The sequence below is a fragment of the Ruditapes philippinarum genome, unplaced genomic scaffold, assembly GCF_026571515.1.
Source record: "Ruditapes philippinarum isolate M1 unplaced genomic scaffold, ASM2657151v2 ctg3673_1_1_1_1, whole genome shotgun sequence".
Taxonomy (NCBI): Eukaryota; Metazoa; Mollusca; class Bivalvia; order Venerida; family Veneridae; genus Ruditapes; species Ruditapes philippinarum.
In genome coordinates this window covers 82,078-103,639 of record NW_026866305.1, presented here as the reverse complement: position 1 = coordinate 103,639, position 21,562 = coordinate 82,078, and the positions used below count along the sequence as shown (strand labels likewise).

General features: G+C 32.8%; 1 protein-coding gene across 3 annotated transcripts; it reads left to right on the top strand.

Annotated features, from left to right (window-relative positions):
• Positions 1-8,366: 8,366 nt before the first annotated feature.
• On the top strand, positions 8,367-19,494 carry LOC132732071 (uncharacterized). Of its 3 annotated transcripts, XM_060718415.1 has the most exons (10): positions 8,368-8,852; positions 11,067-11,141; positions 11,535-11,704; positions 11,993-12,245; positions 14,079-14,248; positions 14,832-15,084; positions 15,841-16,010; positions 16,899-17,151; positions 18,069-18,238; positions 18,770-19,494. In XM_060718415.1, the coding sequence occupies exons 1-10, from the start codon at positions 8,405-8,407 to the stop codon at positions 19,016-19,018; spliced, it is 2,211 nt and encodes a 736-aa protein (XP_060574398.1). In that variant the 5' UTR covers positions 8,368-8,404; the 3' UTR covers positions 19,019-19,494. The 3 variants fall into 3 exon arrangements, with proteins under 3 accessions (XP_060574400.1, XP_060574399.1, XP_060574398.1); XM_060718417.1 differs by lacking the exons at positions 15,841-16,010; positions 16,899-17,151 and having other exon boundaries at positions 8,367-8,852; XM_060718416.1 differs by lacking the exons at positions 16,899-17,151; positions 18,069-18,238 and having other exon boundaries at positions 8,367-8,852.
• Positions 19,495-21,562: the final 2,068 nt, after the last annotated feature.

The window sequence follows — 21,562 nt, the reverse complement described above, 5'->3', positions numbered from 1 at the left end:
TTAATGGTGATTTTTAAGTGAAAATTTGTTAAGACATTATAGGAATGATATTTATCAAAGGAGGTCGGGCATATAAAAGCAGTATTTTGGCATATATTGAGGATTTTATGCCAGAGCTTCCTATCGGGGGCATTAAGTCACTTCAGTGACAGCTCCTGTTGAAGAATTTGTTTCCGGGTGGATTAAAATGCAAAATAGGTACGGAATGGCAACCGTAAATCACTGACTATGAAATAAGCCATAATGAAAAGTCCAAATGAGTGAGAATCTAACAAAGCGTGTACTACGACATGTACCTACTTAGACTGATACTTGCTGGGTCTGCTACAACCACCGCCGCCAGCACCACCACTTCTACAACTCCTATTACAACTAATTGTAATACTACTAAAAATGATTGATGATAAAAATTATAACATCATACAATCTGTTAGAACTTTCTCCATGACTTCGACAAATACGCTGTCTGTTGTAGTCTTGAATATCACAATTTTATTAAAACTTATTTAACGAAATAATAAGCCATCGTATGCAAAATGGGAAGACTATCTCGACAAAATTTAAAACGAAAATAGCGGAATACACTTTAGGCATTGCGCAAACTTTTTTCGCATCAACTTAAATGTATTATGGTAATGCATCAAAAGTTTATGCGAGAAGGTGAAATGAATTAGGTGTTGCGTCATAATCTTTTTCGAGAAAGTGAAATGCATCATGTATTGCCCCTTCATTTTTTTCGAAAAACACCTTTTATTTTAATTTTTCGTCAAAATATTAATCGTTTATGTGTAATGTTTCTGTTTTTGCAAGAAAAAATTTGGCCAATTAACTCAAATCTTCTCGTTTATTTCGAATTATTTTTTGCGAAAACACTAAAGATATCATGCCTTTGCACCTTAGTTCTTTCGACTTGCGTAAATCTTCTCACAAAAGATCGCGTAAGAGGTGACCCTTTGAAGCTTCCGTACTTGAGCAATAAATTCAGATCAATATTGTTTTTCCTTTCTCACGTTACCAGGCCATTTGATAAGTATAAAATATGGTATAAAATTGGCACTAAATGCGTTTTTGAATTTGCGTTATTACGCCTTTTGGTTCGCGTTTACTACGCCTTTATTCGCGTTACTACGCCTTTTTGATTTCGCGTTATTACCCTTTTGGCTTCGCGTAATAACGCCTTTATTCGCGTTACTACACCTTTTGATTTGCGTTATTACGCCTTTTGGTTCGCGGTTACTACGCCTTTATTCGCGTTTTACTAGCGACCCTTTTGTTTTGCGTTATAACGCCTTTTGTTTCGCGTTATAACGCCTTTTGTTTCGCGTTATAACGCAAATAAAGGCGTTACTACGCCTTTCGATTTGCGTTATTACGTCTTTTGGTTCGCGTTACTACGCCTTTAATCGCGTTATTACGCCTTTTGATTCGCGTAATTACGCCTTTATTCGCGTTATAACGCCTTTGCATTTTTATTTTTTATTTCATTTGACACTATTAGGCTTTCGTAATAAGGCTTTCGTAGTACGTTTTCTTACGTTAGTTAGAGAAAAAACTCGTACTATATTCATTATTTGTTTTCGCCGAAAGATCTTGATCAAAATACTTGAAACGGATATGGTTATTTTTTTTTTAACTTTAAAAATGTATTTCCTTTATGAACGGGTGGGTATGAATGTTTAAACAAATTCACATTAATTTTACACCAGACAAAAGATGTAAATCTTTCTTTCAAGCCTTCATTTTTGAAAAGAATTAATGAAAAAATGTTTATGTTTACTACCGCAATTTGTTTGTTATCAGTTTAAATAACAGGATTATATTTTTCTGATACTGAACTATCATATAATCTATACACTAAAAAATAAGTAGGGTGGCAACCACATCTTACAAATGAACACAACTTTTTTTTTAAATTATGGTTTATAATTTGCACGAAATAATATACCCGTGAATTTCCCAGAAAGTCGTAAAGATTTACTGATATTCTTTTTAAGAAATGTGACACAATGTCTTAAGGCATATGTTGCACTTTTAATAGTAAAAAAAAACGTTATATATGTTTCCAAGTAATGGCAATCCAAATTGATGACTGATGTTTTTTTTTCTCCAGATCTGTGCTCGATAAAACAAACTATCAATTAGTTACTAAAGTAGCGGTTTATTACATCGTGTATCGAAGTCATGCCATTTTTAATCATCTAACTTCCTTTATTTAAATTTTCATTTTAATGTAAATGTAGGCATAACATTCAACTAAAGCTCAAATGCTCGATTAAATTAGGGGAACTTCAGATCAGATTTCAGATCATTTTCAGACACCCCCACTCTGAGAGATGTCGAGGGATTGCAGAGCTTAGGCCTCAAACACTCAGTTGGTGATTATTCAATCATGGCAAAAAATATTTTCGAAATTTTGCTAGAAGAGCCTGGTAGTCATAGATTAACACAAAAAAAGGTATTTTGGTAAGTTACTATTTTTTGTAATTGAAAGAACGTACTATACAAAACTTTAAAAGAAAATTTATATCATTTTTGGTGAAAAGATGAAGGAAAACAATAAATTTTTTTACTTTTCGTTCAATATTAATTTTTTAAGCACATTATTTTTGTCATTTTCAGTTTATCACTGGTTTTTACAGTGAAATTAGTAATTTACTTTTTAGATCAAAATGAAAACCTTCCTATGATAAACCAATGTGAAATCCATATTTCAAAAGATCACAAACTATACAGATACCTATAATCTGAACCAAACATAGGTCAGTATTAATTGATATTATCATTGAACTGTATTCTACAACCCATCATAATATTCAAACCAAATTGATACACCTTTTCATGAACTACATGTACTTCATTTCAAATAGATATTTAACTTTTTATTGTGACATCATAAACGTTACATTTAACTGAATGATTACAAATAGCATTAATTTATAAGATTAAAAATTTAATTTAAAAACTGAATTTACAATGTTTCGAAAAAAAACAAAACATTTTTCATTACATTTTACTTTTTTATTTTTTAGTTTCAATTCATCCTTCAGCAAATTGAAAATAAAAAATAGTTATCCTCTAAAGGATTTTTTTTGCCCCCTTCCCCCAACATTGCAACATGCTGAGAAAATCTACAACATATTTTATAACAGTTAAACGAGGAAACTTAGGTATTGACTGCAAAAATAAATTCTCAACTAAGTTAAACAAATATGTATTAAAATATTCAAGTAATTTTTTTTTTTTCAAACATGTGATCTCTGTGCCAATAAAATACAGAATGACCAAAATGTCCAGAAATAAGACAAGATTTTTACCGCCAAAGATATAAGCGACCAATAAAACTTTTTTATTGCTGACGTAAACCATGAATAAAATTAGACTTAAGACAAAAACTTTTGTAGGGTAAACTTCATTCAGCACCATAATTAAGCTTTTTTTTATTTTTCAATGTATTATAAAAATTTTTTTAAAAAATAAATAAATAAACATGGTACGTTATGCTATGTTATGTCATCTTATAAAGACCTCTGCCCATCCGCCAAACAAGAGATGAACAACTGGATGACATCAAATAACTGGTTTTGATATGGGAGTACACTACGGCCAACTAAGCATGAAACTGACATGATAATATACAGCCTGTATGTTCTTTCAATGTTAGGGCCACATTCAAATTAGGTCAATACATATAAAGAATACTGTAAACAACAAAGGCCATCTCCGCAGTTACGTCTCGTTAAAACGATATTATCTCATTCTGTCCATATTCTTCCGTATATCCTGTCACTATAATATTGAACAAGAGCTGTCGCTGTGACAGCAACGCTCGACTATTCTTAAAAGTAAAGGAGCCTTGATAATGTAAAATTTTGTAAGTTAACAAAAGGGCAATTTTTTTTCTTTAAAATCCATTACAGTTAATGAGACGGAGTCGTCATTATATTCAAAGAACGGTAAAATTTTCAACATTTTAATGTCGGAGTAATAAAATAGGAAAAAATCTGATGTGGTATGCAAATTTTAACAAAATCAAAAAGTTGAAAAAGAGCTTTTATTCTGTAAAAAATTTTCATAGATTTCCTCCTCCTGTCTACAGTTAAAGCATGCTGATGATGAACAAGAAATGCTAATTTAAAAGCCATATGCCCCAATGGATTTTTGAAATATTTGAATGTTAAAAAAAAACCTAAACGTATTTTCGAAAAAGGGGCATAATTCTGTCAAAAAACTTGATTTTTTTTTTTAAAATACCCTTCTTCTAAGGTTGGGGGGCATAATTGTAACAAGTGTGCAAAATTTCAAAAGCCAATATCAATGATTTTTAAAAAAAATTTGAGTATTAAAAAACTTTAAGTAAAGCTAATCGAAAAGGGGATCTTCTGTCAAAATCTTGATAAGTTACCTCTCCTTCTACAGTTGGGGTATGATGGGAACAAATGCAAAGTTTCAAAGTTATATGTCAATGGACTTTGAAAATAATTGAGGAATTACAAAACCGTGGTTCGCTATGTGTGTGTAGTTAATGCTTTATAAAAAAGTGGTTACGCCGACGCCGACGCTTGAGTGACTACAATAGCTCTCACTTATTCTTACCGAATAGTCGAGCTAAAATCGATGAATACAATTTTAAAGTAAATTCTTGTTTACCTACTGTTATCGGTCCGGAACTAATTACTTTATGATGTGACGTCATGGAAGAAAAGTTTATTGCGAATTTTTCCCCCTATTAATGAAATACGGAGTAATATATATGCAGCAATATAATTATAATGTTCCGGTCCACGTTACATTATAGGATGTCACATTTGTAAATAATTATGCTTGTATAACTCAGTGTCAGTGTAAAAACAGATTTATTAGTTTATTAAGCATAAAATGTTAATATTAAGATGTAATGTGCATTTAGTGTTTAAAAGTATATTTTGCCCAATAGGATTGCAGTATTTTAAATTAATTTACTTTGGTAAATCGGCAAACTGTTATTCAGTCTAGTTCATCGACTGAATATAAAAATATTTTAAAACACAAATTTAAAGCTGTTTGAAATTTATAAGTACGTATAAAAATAAAAATAAACTTTAACCTATAAATGAAATAAACTCCCGACAAAATTGCAAAGGAACTGCGTTGGGAAAAAGCAACAAAATAAACAACAAAACTTTGTTAATCCCACGTGTTTTTTCTTCTTTTTTCTTTTTATCTTTCTTGAATAATTTACTTTTTACTGTATAAGTTAATCGTGCCCCTGACTTTAAGTGAAAATATAGCTTTACACTAAAGCATTATCCAATAACAATTTCACTAAAAATAACCATCTCTTTGATTTTCAGATATAAAGGTTTTTTTTCCTAATAATAAAAACATTTTTAATATGCAATTTACAGATGGTAAAGTTGCATTGAAATAGAATTTTTATTTTTAATTTATTCATCTACACCTGTTTAGAACTACTAAAATTTATTTAAAAACATATGATTCACATTCGTGTTTTTTCCCCTTTCTTTTTAAACGCCATATTCTAAGAAACGCTTGAAAGTTTTTAACGTAAACACGCTTTTCTCACTATTCACCTTGATACATGTTTTTTTTACTTGTCACTACATTGCGAGTAAAATGATACTTTATTTTCCTTTAAATCCGGTATCTAAGTTTCTACATGGTTAAAGGTTTGAAAACAATGTTCTGTCCTCTTTAGTCGAAGTTACACAGCTCTAGACATTTTTTGTTGAAATTAAACTACAGAAAATTTTAACTCCATGTTTATTTTTATGAATATTATGGTTTAATCGTATCAAACATAAAAGTTATGAATTTAAAACACATTACAGATTTATGAGCTTCTTCTTGATTCGTGAAACATTCTTTTAAGATGGACACTAACTGACACTGCTGTTGGTGCTTGTGTTTTATTGTCCGTGTAGTCGTTACCAAGGCAACCTGCCGGAAACCTAATATTATTAGTCTCAAAGTGACATTATAAGTAACATTCTACATCTTAGTCTATTTTAGGCTTGTACTTTCCACATACGTATTTAAATTTCTTTCTTTTTTTTCTTTTTTTGGGGGGTGGGGGGGGGTGGGGGGTTTGTTTTGTTTTGTTTCTTTAAATTTATATTGTGTTGACTTGCCTCCAGATTCATGTTAATTTTCATGAAAATTTTAAAAAATGTTTTTAAAAGTTAATATTATAAAGTGAACAAAGAAGGTTATAGGTTATTTATTTAAACATTGCAAACAGTACTTGCAATCCACGTAAATTAACAAAAAGAGATCAAAATAAGCAAAAATAATCTTTCATGCGATAGTGACGCAGTAGAAATAAGGTGATAAATACTGCAAAATCAGCCCTTAGTCGCACATAACATGTAAATTATTTCTTAAATCTTTATATTTTTTTCTAAAAATCTTCTCAACTTTAATTTTCTTGAAATATTTTAGCTCATCTGGAGGCATGCAGCTTTTATGCCATCTTTATTACACTTATTAATCAAATTAAAACAATTCGTGCCAGTTATATTATTAAAGACAACACAACACCTGAACAAGTTATCATAAGAACTCCATCCTTCGTGTAACACTTCCTCCCCCGTGATACATGTATATGATCCGCACCATGACAAAACAAACATAATGGGTTTGCGCAGTCTTATCAGGGCTTACAACTATATAACAAGTAGAGAAACTTTCCCTCGGAGCGTGCACGTCGCTGAGAAGGCACAGGGCATCGACAGAAGATTTACAGCTTGGCTGGTAGCAAACACAACTCAACTCAATAGGAGCCCCCCGTAGGCTGTAACAACGGGATCGCTACTTCGTCAACAACTGCGGACCAGCTGCCGGTGTCCTGACTTATACCGAGGGGAGTGGCCCCACAAAGTAGGCTGAGACGAGGAGGATGGTGTGCTAGGGTGCGTGAGCCCCTAGTACAGATAGACGGCTTGTAAGGTAGGCCTTTTGCTAGCACCAACAGCCATTTTCAGGGCTAACCTTTCATATTGTCACAGGTTACTGTACACTTAAGTTCTCATTGACCGCCGTACAGTAACCTACTTCTGGCTCAAAATTCATATCTTTGGCTAATACTCCATGGAAATTGCATGGAGGTAAACTATCACCACTTTTCACTTCAACATTAACTCTTTAATAGCATGACTGGTGACCGTACTCGACAGCGAAAGCTGCATTTTGTGCCCGAAAGGACGGATGAACCCTCATTAAGCATTAACTACACACACATAGCGAACAGCATGTATTCTGATCAGAATGCGAGGATGCGCAGGCTGGTCTGGATCCATGCTAGTCGCAAACAAATTATTTTAGTTTGTCATGACGCGGCTCATATAGTACAGTATATTTAGTATTTCATGAAAATAAACATAACGTTAAAGCATAGTATTTCATAAATGTTTATTGAAAATCTAATCATATATAAATTGTGTCATCATTAGGTCATAGAATCTACTATTTTGTCTACGAAGTTTGCATGTCCGTTTTTCAAAGTGACAAAAATTATGGTGGCTGATTTATGCCATTCGTGTTTTCGCCCCGCGCCCCCGCCATTTTAACTTGTTAATTCTCGACTTTTCGCTTGGCGGGGTCTCGTGACGAAAACACGCTAATTAGCGGGGTCGCGGGGCGAAGTTTTATTTCATTAAACTTCGCCCCGCGCCCTCGCCGTTTTAGTTCTTAATTCTCGCTGAGGCGAAGATTTATTTGTTAAACTTCGCCGCGCGCCCCGCTAATTAGCGTGTTTTCGCTCCGCGACCCCGCCATTTTAACTTGTTAATTCTCGACTTTTCGCTTGGCGGGGTTGCGGGACGAAAACACAAATGGCACAAATCAGCCACCATACAAAATAAATACTGTGGGTTAATTTTAGGGTCTCTTTTAAACACATACAGTCAATTTTTTTTAAATGAACTTATAACATCGATCATTGTAATGATCAGTTCTAAATTCCTAATATTTCACCACATTTACGTTCAGTGGAAAGCAGTGCAAACTGAAAACAACAACAACAATTAAAAAAAAAACGATAACAAAAAAAGACAAAAACAAAAAACAAACCAGAAAATATAAACAAACAACAACAACAATAAAAAACAATATTAAGTGACGGACAGACATCCCATCTGAACTTAGTACTCTGATTTTTACTATAGCATTAAAAACAAAAGTGCCGTCATCAGACAGTTAACTGACACATAGTAAAAATGTTTCCCTCACTTTAACGAGAAATTTGTCCTCGTTAATTCATATGCAAATTTGAATTACTTTAAAGGACGTTACTCTTTTTCTGATAATATTTACCTTTCTATGAAATAGGATATGGTTGAATGGATGCGCACTGCTTATAAACACAGCTTACAACCGTCGTAATCATTAGCGTTTCTCATTTAGCACGATGTCTAATGATACTGTTTTAAGTAAAGATTGTTATGTGGGGGAATCTGAACATATCTATAATACGATGTATCGTAACAAATCAGCTTTAAAACCGGTTCCTATAAGCTGGTGGGAAGTTCATCGCAGACCTATATTCAAAAGCTCCAAATTCGCTCTGGTTGCTGCACTTACCTTAGTACTTGTGATTGTTGCGTGCAGTTTTTCGATTGGATATTTCATAAATAAATCCGCATGCGACAAAAGTACAAGACAGCATTTAACCGGACCGTCTGGTACCCAGTTACCACGATTTCCAAATATTGTTTCCGCAAAAGACAATGGGAAAGAAACTTCGACAGCCGTTGAACATCAGAAGAAAACCATGGCAACTGAAATGACTACTCGAACAAATGAAACTACCACCCGGACCAATGTATCTAATAATACACCTGCACCGCCCATCAAAGGTACATGTACATTTTATTTCAATTGCTAAAAAAAATCATTTATTTAAAAATATCGATATCATGAAAATGATTAGTAAGCATTAACCATATTGTAAGGATACTGGGTCGGATAAGAATGCTGATTTTAGAACACAATTTTATGTCAGTTTTAAAGCTGCACGCCTCCAGATGAGCAAAAATATTTCAATAAAATTAAACCTGAGAAAAACTTATTAAGATTTTACAAAAAGTAAAAAGATTCAAAATTCTAGAAATAGTTTGAATGTTATGTGTGATTATTGACCTATTTTTTAGCATTTATAACTATATATTTACTGCGTTACTAACGCAGTAAGGGCTATTTTTGTACATTTTGACCTCTTTTTGGTAACTAACATGGATTGTAAGTGCCATTGATAATGTCTAAATTGCATTATTTTGGAAACCTTTACAATATTATACTTTTAAGTACATTTCAAATTTTCATGAAAATTAGCATGAATCTGGAGGCGTGCTGCTTTAAAATACACTTTGATTGTTTTAGGCATGAATTTCATGCTCAATACGACTCGGCAGAAAGTGATATCCAACATGACGACATTAAGTACTTCACCGATCAATCACAGGTGCTTTGTGCATGTGTCTGTGCATTTATCATAACACATCTTTATATTCTTTGTGACTACAAAATAATTATAATAATCTTGACGTCAAGTTCATGACACCAAAAAACAGCATGCTTGCAGGGTATGAAGGTGATAATACTGATCAAAATAAACGCAGAAGTAAAGCCATGTGTTATTACATAAAATGTTATTTCAGTTCAATGGTTGCTTATTTGCAATATGTATAGGTTAAAGTTTATAAGTACGTAATTACAAAATTAAATTGGTCAGGCGCGGCGCAGCGTACATAAATTTTAACCAGCTTAGTGTTTTAAAATGTTTTTATAAACAGTCGAATTACTAGACTGATTACAGTTTGCCTATTTACCAAAGTAAATGTGTTACGATTAATTTGAAATCCTATTGGACAAAAATAATTCCAGGAGGGACATATGTTATTTTTTTTATTATACTTAATGTATTTTTTTTATGTCATTATCATGGGAGAGAACTAGAACATAACGTTTACTTAAGTTATATATAGGTTAATTTAATTGCCCCTGCGCAATATTGCAAATTAAATAAAAAATGACATGATAGATCCAAATAACACCACGCGAAGTCACATTAGGCTGTATAGTAAAACGTGTACGCGAGGTATACTAAAACATATAATAATTGTTAAATAAAATGTACCAAGCTCTGTTATTAGTTGTACCATGACTGTAATGCATCCATGGGCGTAATACCTTATGTAATAAAAGAATAAATTGCTACTACTAAACTACAACTGTATCTTCTACAGAAGTTGTAAAAAGTTATTCTTCAAAAACATCCTGTATGGTATCTTTATCAACGAAAGGCGAGATGTTTGATTTATAGCATTAAATTGGTGCTCACTATAGTTATAATAGTTATAATTCTAAAATAATGCGAATGGTATGCTTATTTGTAACGTTTTATCACGGATAAAATCGATGATATTTTTAATTTGAAAATTTGTAAAATATGTTATCGATATGTTGAATTTCGTTTACAGCTACATGTACATGTAAAAAAAAATCCCCCAACAATTAACAAATAACATCTTTTTAATGATTTTGATTACAAAAGAGACAACTGGCTATGTTTTGCTTTTATGTCAGAAAAACTGTTCAAATGACTTTTTAATTCTAGTGTAATAATTTTAAGTAATTGTAAGTTTATATTAATTTCAACGAATTTGGCTCTGATATCATTGTTTTTAAGAGTAAAAGACCTAAATAAAGTTTGACTGAGTGGGATAGCATAAATGGAACCTGCTCAGCCTAGAGGCAAGCCTGGTCCTAGCACCTTTATATATGAGACCTCTATCACAATTGTTACAAAGATCGTTAACATTGTTCGCGGTGGAGGCGGGATCGAGTCTCTATCATTGGATCACAAGACTAGGTTAAACGCATTTATCATAATCATACTGCCGCTTTTAACTGCGTTGTACATACACAGGATGGCTTTAATGAATTTAAACACGTTTTTTTTCCGTAGAATAAAATTTGTAGTCTAGCTTGTCAAAATATTTTACAAAATCTGATTATACTTCTTTTGATACCTGTCATGTTTTGTAATTAAGACTTTTGTATATTTTCAGGATTGTTTCTAGACAAAAGGTCTATCCTATCACCGTTTTCATCTTCATTCAGATCACATCGTATGAAAAGATCCGGTATGTCACTACTACATAAGGCCAAAACTCTATTAAAAATAGCTTTTCGTTTCCATTAGAATCGTTCGACTATATGAAGTAATATTCCATGTGAAATTTTCAAAATATAACTCAAGTACAGTTATCGTCTGAAAAGCATTTTGTATATTTTATGTTGAAGAATAAGTCCTTTGTCATGGTAAAATCATTAACGATAAAAACAATAAGATTGTAAACGTTTGTATGGTTTCACGCCTGTAATACTCTGGAAAAAAACAGGCAGGGCTTTAAATTTAGGACTATAACAACAATGACGATGATGATATATAATGGTGATGAACATGTATAATTATTACTACAACGATGGTAACTGTAAGAATAATCTTTAAGTATCTTTTATAACTCTACATTCAGTAAATCTTGAAGGAAGGGTGTTCCAAATACACGCAAAGCAAAACAATCAATTTTGGCATTTTGACGGAGGTCATCAGGTTTTGAAGGTTGTGTCGTCCCTATGGCAACCAAATGATGATTTTGTTAAGTTTACTTTTGAGAAACAGACGGACGGATCATACAAAATAAAGGTGAGGTTCTAAACGGTTCATAGATTTTATGAATCTATTTTATTCTTTAATATAAAAGTGATTACAAGCTGGGGTTTGTAGCGTCATATGGTAATAATCTTGTATGATATATTAAACACAAATTGTGAGTAAAGGATATAAAGTTCGCATAGAATGCACTTGTTTGGCTTCATTGGTCTACCGGAGTATGAAATACATGTAAGAAAGATTGAAGCACATGACTTGATAGGCAATGACATCACAAATAACACACCATGTTTATATATTATTTCCATTTCACATTTTAAGTCGTTTGCTATGCCACGATACATGTACGATGGGTATGGTGTTCATGGTGCACGTGGGGTATATCTAAATGGTGATGACCAAACAGATGACGATCATATGCGATACTCTGTTACCATGGAAACAAATGGGTACTACAGGATAAAAACAAAGGCAACTAATCGGTACGTTAGACTGGACCACGACAAGTACGTGTCATCAAGGTTCAATATTGCAGACGACAGGTCATTGTTTAAACTCGTAGAGGTACAAACAGGTAAATGTTTAACCGATAACCGTCTCAAATTTATAATTTATATTTCCTTAAAAAATGTTTTCTTGAAATGTATGACTGATGAAATTTCAGGGGTCCGTACACACTGTATATATTCTAAAAGACAATACAAATGAAGCGTTCATAGTCATAAGTGTCATGGACATACGTCTGATTTATTGATGTGTATGGATCAATAATTGATAAATGTCTTAATAGAAATAATCCCGACTAAAAATTTGCAATTCCAAATCATGATCATGATGTTAAGGGGGCAGGGGACCTAAAAATGAAAAATTTTGTATTTCAGTGTTACCAGAAACACAATTCCAAATATTTCAAAATCTGTTTCACAGGCAGATAACCAGTTGCACAGCATTATTCAATGATATATGACATACATTGAAGAAAATAATAGTTTGCATACATTGCTCCTTCAAAAAATGGCTGATAGCAATTTATATTTACCCCCACCCAGCCAAAACCACACCTAAAATATACCAATATGGGCAATATTCATGAAGGTGCAGCATACTCCAGAATCCGCCCGATTCCTTTAAAAATATCAGTAACACGCAGTGCAAGCTATGGCATTTTCAGAAATGACAAATAAAGTGTCTGTCATACGTTTAGATTTTCACAAAATTTATCTGAAATTTCTTACTTATTTGGCGCCAACTGTCAAAGCTTGATTTTTAACTTTTTCACCTCCATTCGGAGAGTCAGAAATACATACAAAGCTACCAAAATGCTTAGTTTCGGGGAAAAACCCAAAAATACCTCTCATTTCCTACACACAAACAAGAAAGAATTACAATGACAGAGACATATCAGAAGTTATCAGTACCTTCAAAACACCATGTCCGAGTTATTAAAAAAATTGACCGGGGCCATCATTCGAATATGTCCCCTGCCCCCTTAAAACAATTTCTAATGTTCATCCATTACATTATTATTCCTTTAAAATAATTGTTGATAAATGTTTGTCTTTTCTTAAACATCCTTTATTTATTAACTGCTGTCGTTAAGCTCAAACGTACTTTAGGTACTGGTGCTAAGAAGGATTTTAACGCTTTCCCAGCCATTGATTTTAATACGTATAGGTATTAGTAGCGGCCCTCACATTTTTACTACAGTAAAGAGTCATCAAAGTCAAAGACAATGTCAATGCCACTAGTGCTTTAAATATGGGTTAAACTGTTTCATATAAACCTGTTTAATGAACTAAGTTTTTTGTCTCGTCCTTCATGATTATTGCTTCTAGCACGTTAGTGTAATGAATATTGAATACCACAAGGGGACGTGTGATTTTTCATTATCTGTCACAAACAGACTTAATCAATCCGAGTTTGCAATTTTCAATATTTTTTTCATAGAATATTTTTTTTTTATTCCGAGGGATCACCTGTTTACCAGATTTTCAAATGCAATAGGAAGGTACCTTAAACCAGTTCAGAGTAAGGTGACACGTCCGCATATTCAGCCTGTTTTTTGTTATTTTTTTTTACTGATGTCTTTCTTATTCTTTTGTGGTCCTCTAAGTTTAGGTGGTGAAATCATGTGAGTCAAGAACGTTAAACGTTACAAGCAGTGAAAATAATTCCAACGATTTATACACTTTTGCATACAGTCTTTATATGGACTTATTTTTTTTCCTTTTTCAATTTTTGGTAGGTAGATACCGTAGTAGGAGTAATTTGTCAAGGTCATTGCTACTAAAAAAATGTTTTGCATTCATGCAATTACTGCCTTTATTTATTGACCATAGTGCACTGAAATGCATTGCCAAATGTGCAATTTTTAAAAAGCATCCGTTCTTGTTTACTTCACTTTCAGTGAACCTTGAAGGAAAAGTGTTCCAGATACACTCAAAGAAAAACAATCAATTTTGGCATTTTGACGGAGGCCATCAGGTTCTGAAGGTAGTATCGTCCTTATGGCAACCGAATGATGATTTTGTTAAGTTTACTTTTGAGAAACAAACGGACGGATCATATAAAATAAAGGTGAGGCGAAACAAAAGTGGTAAAATGATAAATAAATAAGTACAAGGATATATAAATAAATAAAAATAAAATAGAATAAATCACTATATACATTATTATTAATATAAACCTAATAATTCATAAAACTTATAAGCATTATTAAAACACACTGATCAATATCAGGTAACTTTGACCCTTAATCAAATTTGTCTAGTAAATATTGTACAGGTGTCGTATACGGTCCGTGTACGGAATTAAACGATCCGGTAAAGATTAGTCTTACTGAAGTGCTTAAATAAGTGATAGAAGTCGTAAATGTTGGTGTGTATTTTATGTAATATCATATAACATAGAATAATCGTTTTATATAACTGGTTGGCACGTTTGAATCGTTGAGTAGTTTCAGAAGCTCGTCCATTGATCATTTATGCTCGAAGCATTGAGTTGTAGTTGTCAAATGTCGGGTTCAGTTGTAGTTATAAATTTAAGTTGGCCATACTTGGCTATAATTATTTGCGATTGGTGGATGGAGTTGATTGAAAAGGCAAGTGCGAATACCTTTTGAAAAAAAATCCTATGTTTTATTTCCATTTCACATTTTAAGTCGTTTGCTATGCCACGATACATGTATGATGGGTATGGTGTTCATGGTGCACGTGGGGTATATCTCAATGGTGATGACCAAACAGATGACGATCATATGCGATACTCTGTTACCATGGAAACAAATGGCTACTACAGAATTAAAACAAAAGCAACGAATCGTTACGTTCGACTGGATTCGGACAAATACGTATCATCAAGGTTCAATATGGCAGACGACAGATCGTTGTTTAAACTCGTAGAGATGCAAAGAGGTATTTAACTGATGATGAACTTAGAATTAGTTTATATGCGTTTTTATCAATACTTGTGACAAGATATATTAGAACTTAGTAACTCCGGGTTAGTAGTTTAAACGCCTAATTAGAACTTTATAAAGCCCGTTTTAGGACGTAGAATCTCCCGAGCCAAAAAAAAGGGATTGAGAGGTTCAGTGGGAATTTATAACCTCGTTATAAGAAGATTATAGAATTCTTCTTTTGAATACGGCGAGGTTTGGTCGCTTACTATGGTCACATGCAGAAGACTAGAAAACGCAAAAATGGTTATAGCATATTGAGGTTACCAATGTTCAACAGTCAAACTCTAAACATATGCAAGGTCTCTCGGATTCCAAAGTTTAGGCTTCGACTGACACTGAACAATGAGAGTGCACCGACTACAGAATAATCATAATTAGTGAATATGTCTTTCATATTCTTTGATGATCCTCTATGTTTGGGAGGTGAAATCATTTGAGTCAAGATTAACGTTACACTAAGTGAAAATAATTCCAACGATTCATACACTTTTTCATTCAGTCTTTATATGGACTTATGTTTTATCTTCTTCAATTTTTTTGTAGGTAGAAACCATAGTAAGAGCAATTTGTCAAGGCCATTGCTACTAAAATGGATTTGGCACTCATGCAATTACTGCCTATATTTATTGACCATAGTGCACTGAAATGCATTGACTAATGTGCAATTTTGAAAGGCATCCGTCGAATTTCTTGTTTACTTCACTTTCAGTGAACCTTGAAGGAAAAGTGTTCCAGATACATGCAAAGGAAACCAATCAATTTTGGCATTTTGACGGAGGCCATCAGGTTCTGAAGGTTGTATCGTCCTTATGGCAACCGAATGATGATTTTGTTAAGTTTACTTTTGAGAAACAGACGGACGGATCATATAAAATAAAGGTGAGGCGAAACAAAAATTGGTAAAATTATAAATAAATTAGTACAAGGATATATAAATAAAAATAAAATGAAAAAAAAATCACTTTATAAATTATTATAGATATATAAACCTAATAATTCATATTTTTTTACCATATAGACGGCTGTTAGTCCTAGTTTGTAGCGTTATGTCTGAAGCATTGTCGTTATGTGATACCGAAGATTATGCTCAATTGTATAGAAAGATTTAATATATTTGAATTCTTTTTGGAAATACATTTACATGTATTTTGTGTTTTTCGTACCGGCGACATGACCAATGGCTACGTATACAAGTCTTGCTCAATCCCCATCGAACACATAGATAAATTTGAAATGTTGATTTATACATAAACTCGGAACTAGAAGCCAAAACTTTAAGTAGTGATTAGATTGTTTTGTCAAGAAATCACAATATGATAATTATAAGCATTACATTTTGTATTAAAACACACTTATCAATATCAGATAACTTTGACCCTGAATCAAATTTGTTCAGGTGTCGTGTACGGAATTAAACGATCGGGTAAAGATTAATCTTACTGAAATGCTTTATTTAGTGATGGAAGTCGTAAATGTTGGTGTGTATTTTATGTAATATCATATAACAATCGTTAAATGGCTAGAATAATCATTGATATAAGTGGTTGGCACGTTTGAATCGTTGAGAAGTTGCAGAAGCTCGTTCATTGAACATTTATGCTCGTATCATTGAGTTGTAAATGTCGGGTTCAGTTGTAGTTATAAATTTAAGTTGGCCATACTTGGCTATAATTATTTGCGATTGGTGGATGGAGTTGATCGAAAAGGCAAGCGCGAATACCGTTTGAAAAAATAATCCTTTGTTTTATTTCCATTTCACATTTTAAGTCGTTTGCTATGCCACGATACATGTATGATGGGTATGGTGTTCATGGTGCACGTGGAGTATATCTTAATGGTGATGACCAAACAGATGACGATCATATGCGATACTCTGTTACCATGGAAACAAATGGCTACTACAGAATTAAAACAAAAGCAACGAATCGTTACGTTCGACTGGATTCGGACAAATACGTATCATCAAGATACAACATTGCAGACGACAGATCGTTGTTTAAACTCGTAGAGATGCAAAGAGGTATTTAACTGATGAGAAACTTAAAAAATTGTTTATATCAACTTTTATCAATACTTGTGACAAGATATATTAGAACTTATTAACTCCTGGTTATGAATTTTTAACGCATAATTAGAATTTTACGAAGCCCGTTTTAGAACGTAGAATCTCCCTAGCCAAAAAAGGATTGTGAAGTTCAGTTGGATTTTAATTAAATTCTTGTTTTGAAGACGACGAAGTTTGGTCGCTTACTATGGTCACATGCAGTAGTCACTTCGAAAATGGTTATATCAAAGTGAGGTCACAAATGTTCAATAGTGAAACTCTAACCATATGCAAGGTCTCTCGGATTCCAAAGTTTAGGCTTCGACCGACACTGAACAATCAGAGTGCACCGACTACAGAATAATCATAATTAGTGCCCGGACCTTTGCCTATGAAATACAAATTCAAGTGTTTAAGTTAAGGCGAAGAAAAAAAAGAGATTATAAGCACATTCATGTTTAGGGCCAGTAAAAGCGCGGACCAGTCTAACAAAGTATTTGTACCTGTCGGTGGTGCACATTTTATTTGGTAGACTGTTCCAGTAAGCTGGCAATACTTTCTTTTCTGACTTATGGTACTTCTTAAATGTAGTTATTGTATTCTCTGAAATTAAACATATATAAAAAATTGCAAATATATAGAAGATAAGCTAGTGATACTTTGAAATCTTTCGATAATGATAATTCTAATAATGGCTAAGTGTAAAGTTGTTACAAACATTCATTTGCATATTAAAATAAGCAGAGGAAGAATAATAATGAGAAACACCGACCATAATAATAGTAATGATAATCAATAAACAATTATGTTACACACGAACACGTCAAACATTAATACAACTAGATAAGTAATATTCGGCGTTACTTATATGAAGCTATTTGACTCTATTTCAGTAAATCTTGAAGGAAAGGTATTTAAGATTCACGCAAAAGAAAACAATCAATTTTGGCATTTTGACGGAGGACATCAGGTTCTGAAGGTAGTATCGTCCTTATGGCAACCGAATGATGATTTTGTTAAGTTTACTTTTGAGAAACAGACGGATGGATCATATAAAATAAAGGTGAGACGCTTGATTTTTTTTTTTAATTTAGGGACTATAACACTATTAAAAATTTCTGGCTATTGGCGTTCGTAATGGTGGAAGTAATATCTTTAACTGATATCAAAGTGACCAAACTTTTATCAGTGTATATTTCATATTTATGGATATTGATCTAAAAGATATCGGATTTATTATGGGGTTGAAATCGTAGAGATGCTAGGAATGCTCGTGTCCATGTGATGTATGTACGTATGGCCATGTAATAGTCTGAATGATCGAGTTGATCAAATCGGTATAAACATTCTAAACAAAAAAAAAGAACATTGAAAGCTCGTCCATAAGTCGTATGCTCGTTTTGCGATCAAATATCGTTGAATTGTTCTTGATAAAAACTTTGTAAACAGTCCAAGTTATAGTTTTCTGTTAATCAAACTTGGTACGGAAGTGTGGACGACTGACCGGCAGTGTGAATGACGTTTTTAAATTTAAAATATCCTTTTCTAGAATATTCTTTACTTATGTATAATTTCCATTTTACCTTTATTTTAGTCCGTTGCCATGCCACGATACATGTACGATGGGTATGGTGTTCCTGGTGCACGTGGGATATATCTGAATGGTGACGATCAAACTGATGACGATCATATGCGATACTATGTAACCATGGAAACACAAGGCTTCTACAGAATTAAAACAAAAGCTACAAATCGGTACGTTCGTCTGGACTCGGACAAATACGTATCATCAAGATACGATAAAGCAGACAACAGGTCGTTGTTTAAGCTCGTAGTGGTGTAAACAGCAACACATTTATATCTTACCATTCATAGCTGCTTGAAATAGACTTTAGTGCATAGTGTTTATAAACGTATTCAACTCTTTTTGTTGTTTGTCAACACAAAGAACCTTTTATAAAATGTTGAAAAGACTGTCATGATTATATACAGATCACGATTCTGTTACCATCAATACATGTACTTGTTTGGAAATTCGTTGGCTTGTTTCAGGATTTGGATATAACATTTTGAAATTTAATTTGTGTGTTTACGACTTTCATGTTCAATTTACATATGAGATTGAGTATTGCGTTCAAGTTTCTTGTGCAATGTTAGATTAATTTTATACGTTGACGTTATTTGTATATAAAATGTGACTTTATACTTGTATACAATGCTTAAAAATGTACCTTTATTGATCATATTCTCATAATACATTTGTTGTATGTATTCTATTAAGGAGAGAATGTTAAAAAATAAAGATATTAATCACTGAAATCAATGAATTTTTTTTTTTTATGCATATTATATGTTATCTCACATGTTATCAATACGGCAATCAGTACAATCGATTCACTGGTTACTTTCGAGACTAGTCATAAAAGAATCGAAGGTTCTTCTCCTTGCCCTCCAATCCACTTACTTAACATACTATTTTGGGAGAGACCTAAAAAACGAAGTACCATGTACCGGTGTAACATCCTGGACATCGAAAAGAACCAGAGTCGCCTCCAGAACGGGGCATCTCCTGTTTCAGCCATTTCCCCTAAAATAACGACTGGCTGTTCAACGGGCAACTGAATGCGATAGTAAAATCAAAGCACAGAAAGCGCTGAATTTGTTTGGGTCTCAGAATGTCAGAAAGGTGAAGATTGTGAAATTATAAACCGAATTATTTGTATAGTGTCACCATATTTTGTTTCCAGTGTTAAAACTATAGTAAATTGGCTATAAGACTTATTGCAACACTGATATTTAATTCAATGTTTATTTGGCTTAAACAATTAAAAACAAAACAAAACAACAACAAAAAAAACAACAATAACAACAAACCCAAAACACCTTGAGTTGCCTGAACTGGGATTTGAACTTCGGACCTCTCGCTTCTAAAGGGAGCGTGTAAAACCATCGACCACGGGGAGTTAAAAGATATCGGCCTGGAAAATACCATATTATTCTTAATTAGAGTTTGTAACCCTTATTAATATCGATATATTTTGTTCACAGTAAACCTATTGTTTAACACTGAAGTAAATAACCATGAAGCTGAATATAAACATGTATATCTACAAGAATAACACAATATTAGAAATCTTCGACCAATCGGGAACTATTTTTTTTGTTACGAAAGTTAATGCGCCTGCCAATTGACAATCTGTACGCAGTAATGTACATATGAAGGGAAGTAACCACTTCGAGAAGTTTGGAATACTTGCGGTATTTACAAATAAGAACATCAGGGTCTAAAATTTCGCTACCATGATTTGTTTGGTCTGACGACCCAAACAAATAAAAAACTGAATCAGTATACTTACCATGCCTTGTTGGTTAAACCAGATCATTAAGAAATATGAAAGACCCTTTCGTGCCATATACTTGTCATTGATTAAATATGGAACACAAAGAGAATCAAAGTGCTGCAGCACTGAATGCGACGGACATGCAACCGGAGAGACATTAAGGCTTCTTTTAGAAAAAAACAAAAAAAAACAAAAACAAAACACAAAATATATAACAGAGAAAATTTGTTCCATACAAGTTCGAGATTTGTAGAGCAATATATTTTGTGTCCCAAATTGATATAATTCAGATTTTCTACTTTCAAGCACTTAAATACAGAATGAAATTTATGCCTAAAAACTCTGGTCAAACTTGTAAATCAGTGTCCTTATCGATTTATTCTAAGAAATGATATGTAAATAGAAAAAAAAACTGTCAACGAAATATTTCTAGAATAAATCCAGGCAAATAAACTTCAAACATAATACATTATACATTTGAGAATGCTATTTAGAATTACTTCGTGTTATATCATAGTGGGCATACAGACAATAAAATATAAGTCATTTGTATTTTTATTTCTCTTGGATATGTCTCATTAAAAAAAAATTGGTTAAAATCATCAGCAATTAATAGTGTATTTCTTAGATTTTTTTTATTTACAAGGTAAAGATGTAGAGGCCAGAGCACATCGTTTTTATTTTAATTTAAATGTCACTTAAGCACTACAGTGTTTAGTTGTCCTTTTCAACTTCACACTAAATTCCATTTTCAACTTGACTGCTTCTTACAATTGATAGCATTTCTAAAAAGTATTGCATTACAATCCGCTGGTTTATTAATTACATGTTTAATGTGTACTTCCTAATCGCCTGTCCAAAAATCAGAACAGTTGAAGCAGAATCTATTTTTAGAATAGCGAAGGTTAACTCATATCATGACCTAGTAAAATATGTAAACAAACCACAAGAATCGGAAGTAGAACTGATATTATAACTTCCTTACCATGAAAGACTACATGGCGGTAAAGTGTCTTACATGCATTTTCAAAAATAGATATTTATAC

Coding starts and splice junctions, on each gene's coding strand:
- LOC132732071 (XM_060718415.1), top strand. CDS start 8,405: ATGTCTAATGATACTGTTTTAAGTAAAGATTGTTATGTGGGGGAATCT. Junction 14,249..14,831: donor ACGGATCATATAAAATAAAG/GTGAGGCGAAAC, acceptor TCACATTTTAAG/TCGTTTGCTATGCCACGATA. Junction 15,085..15,840: donor ACTCGTAGAGATGCAAAGAG/GTATTTAACTGA, acceptor CTTCACTTTCAG/TGAACCTTGAAGGAAAAGTG.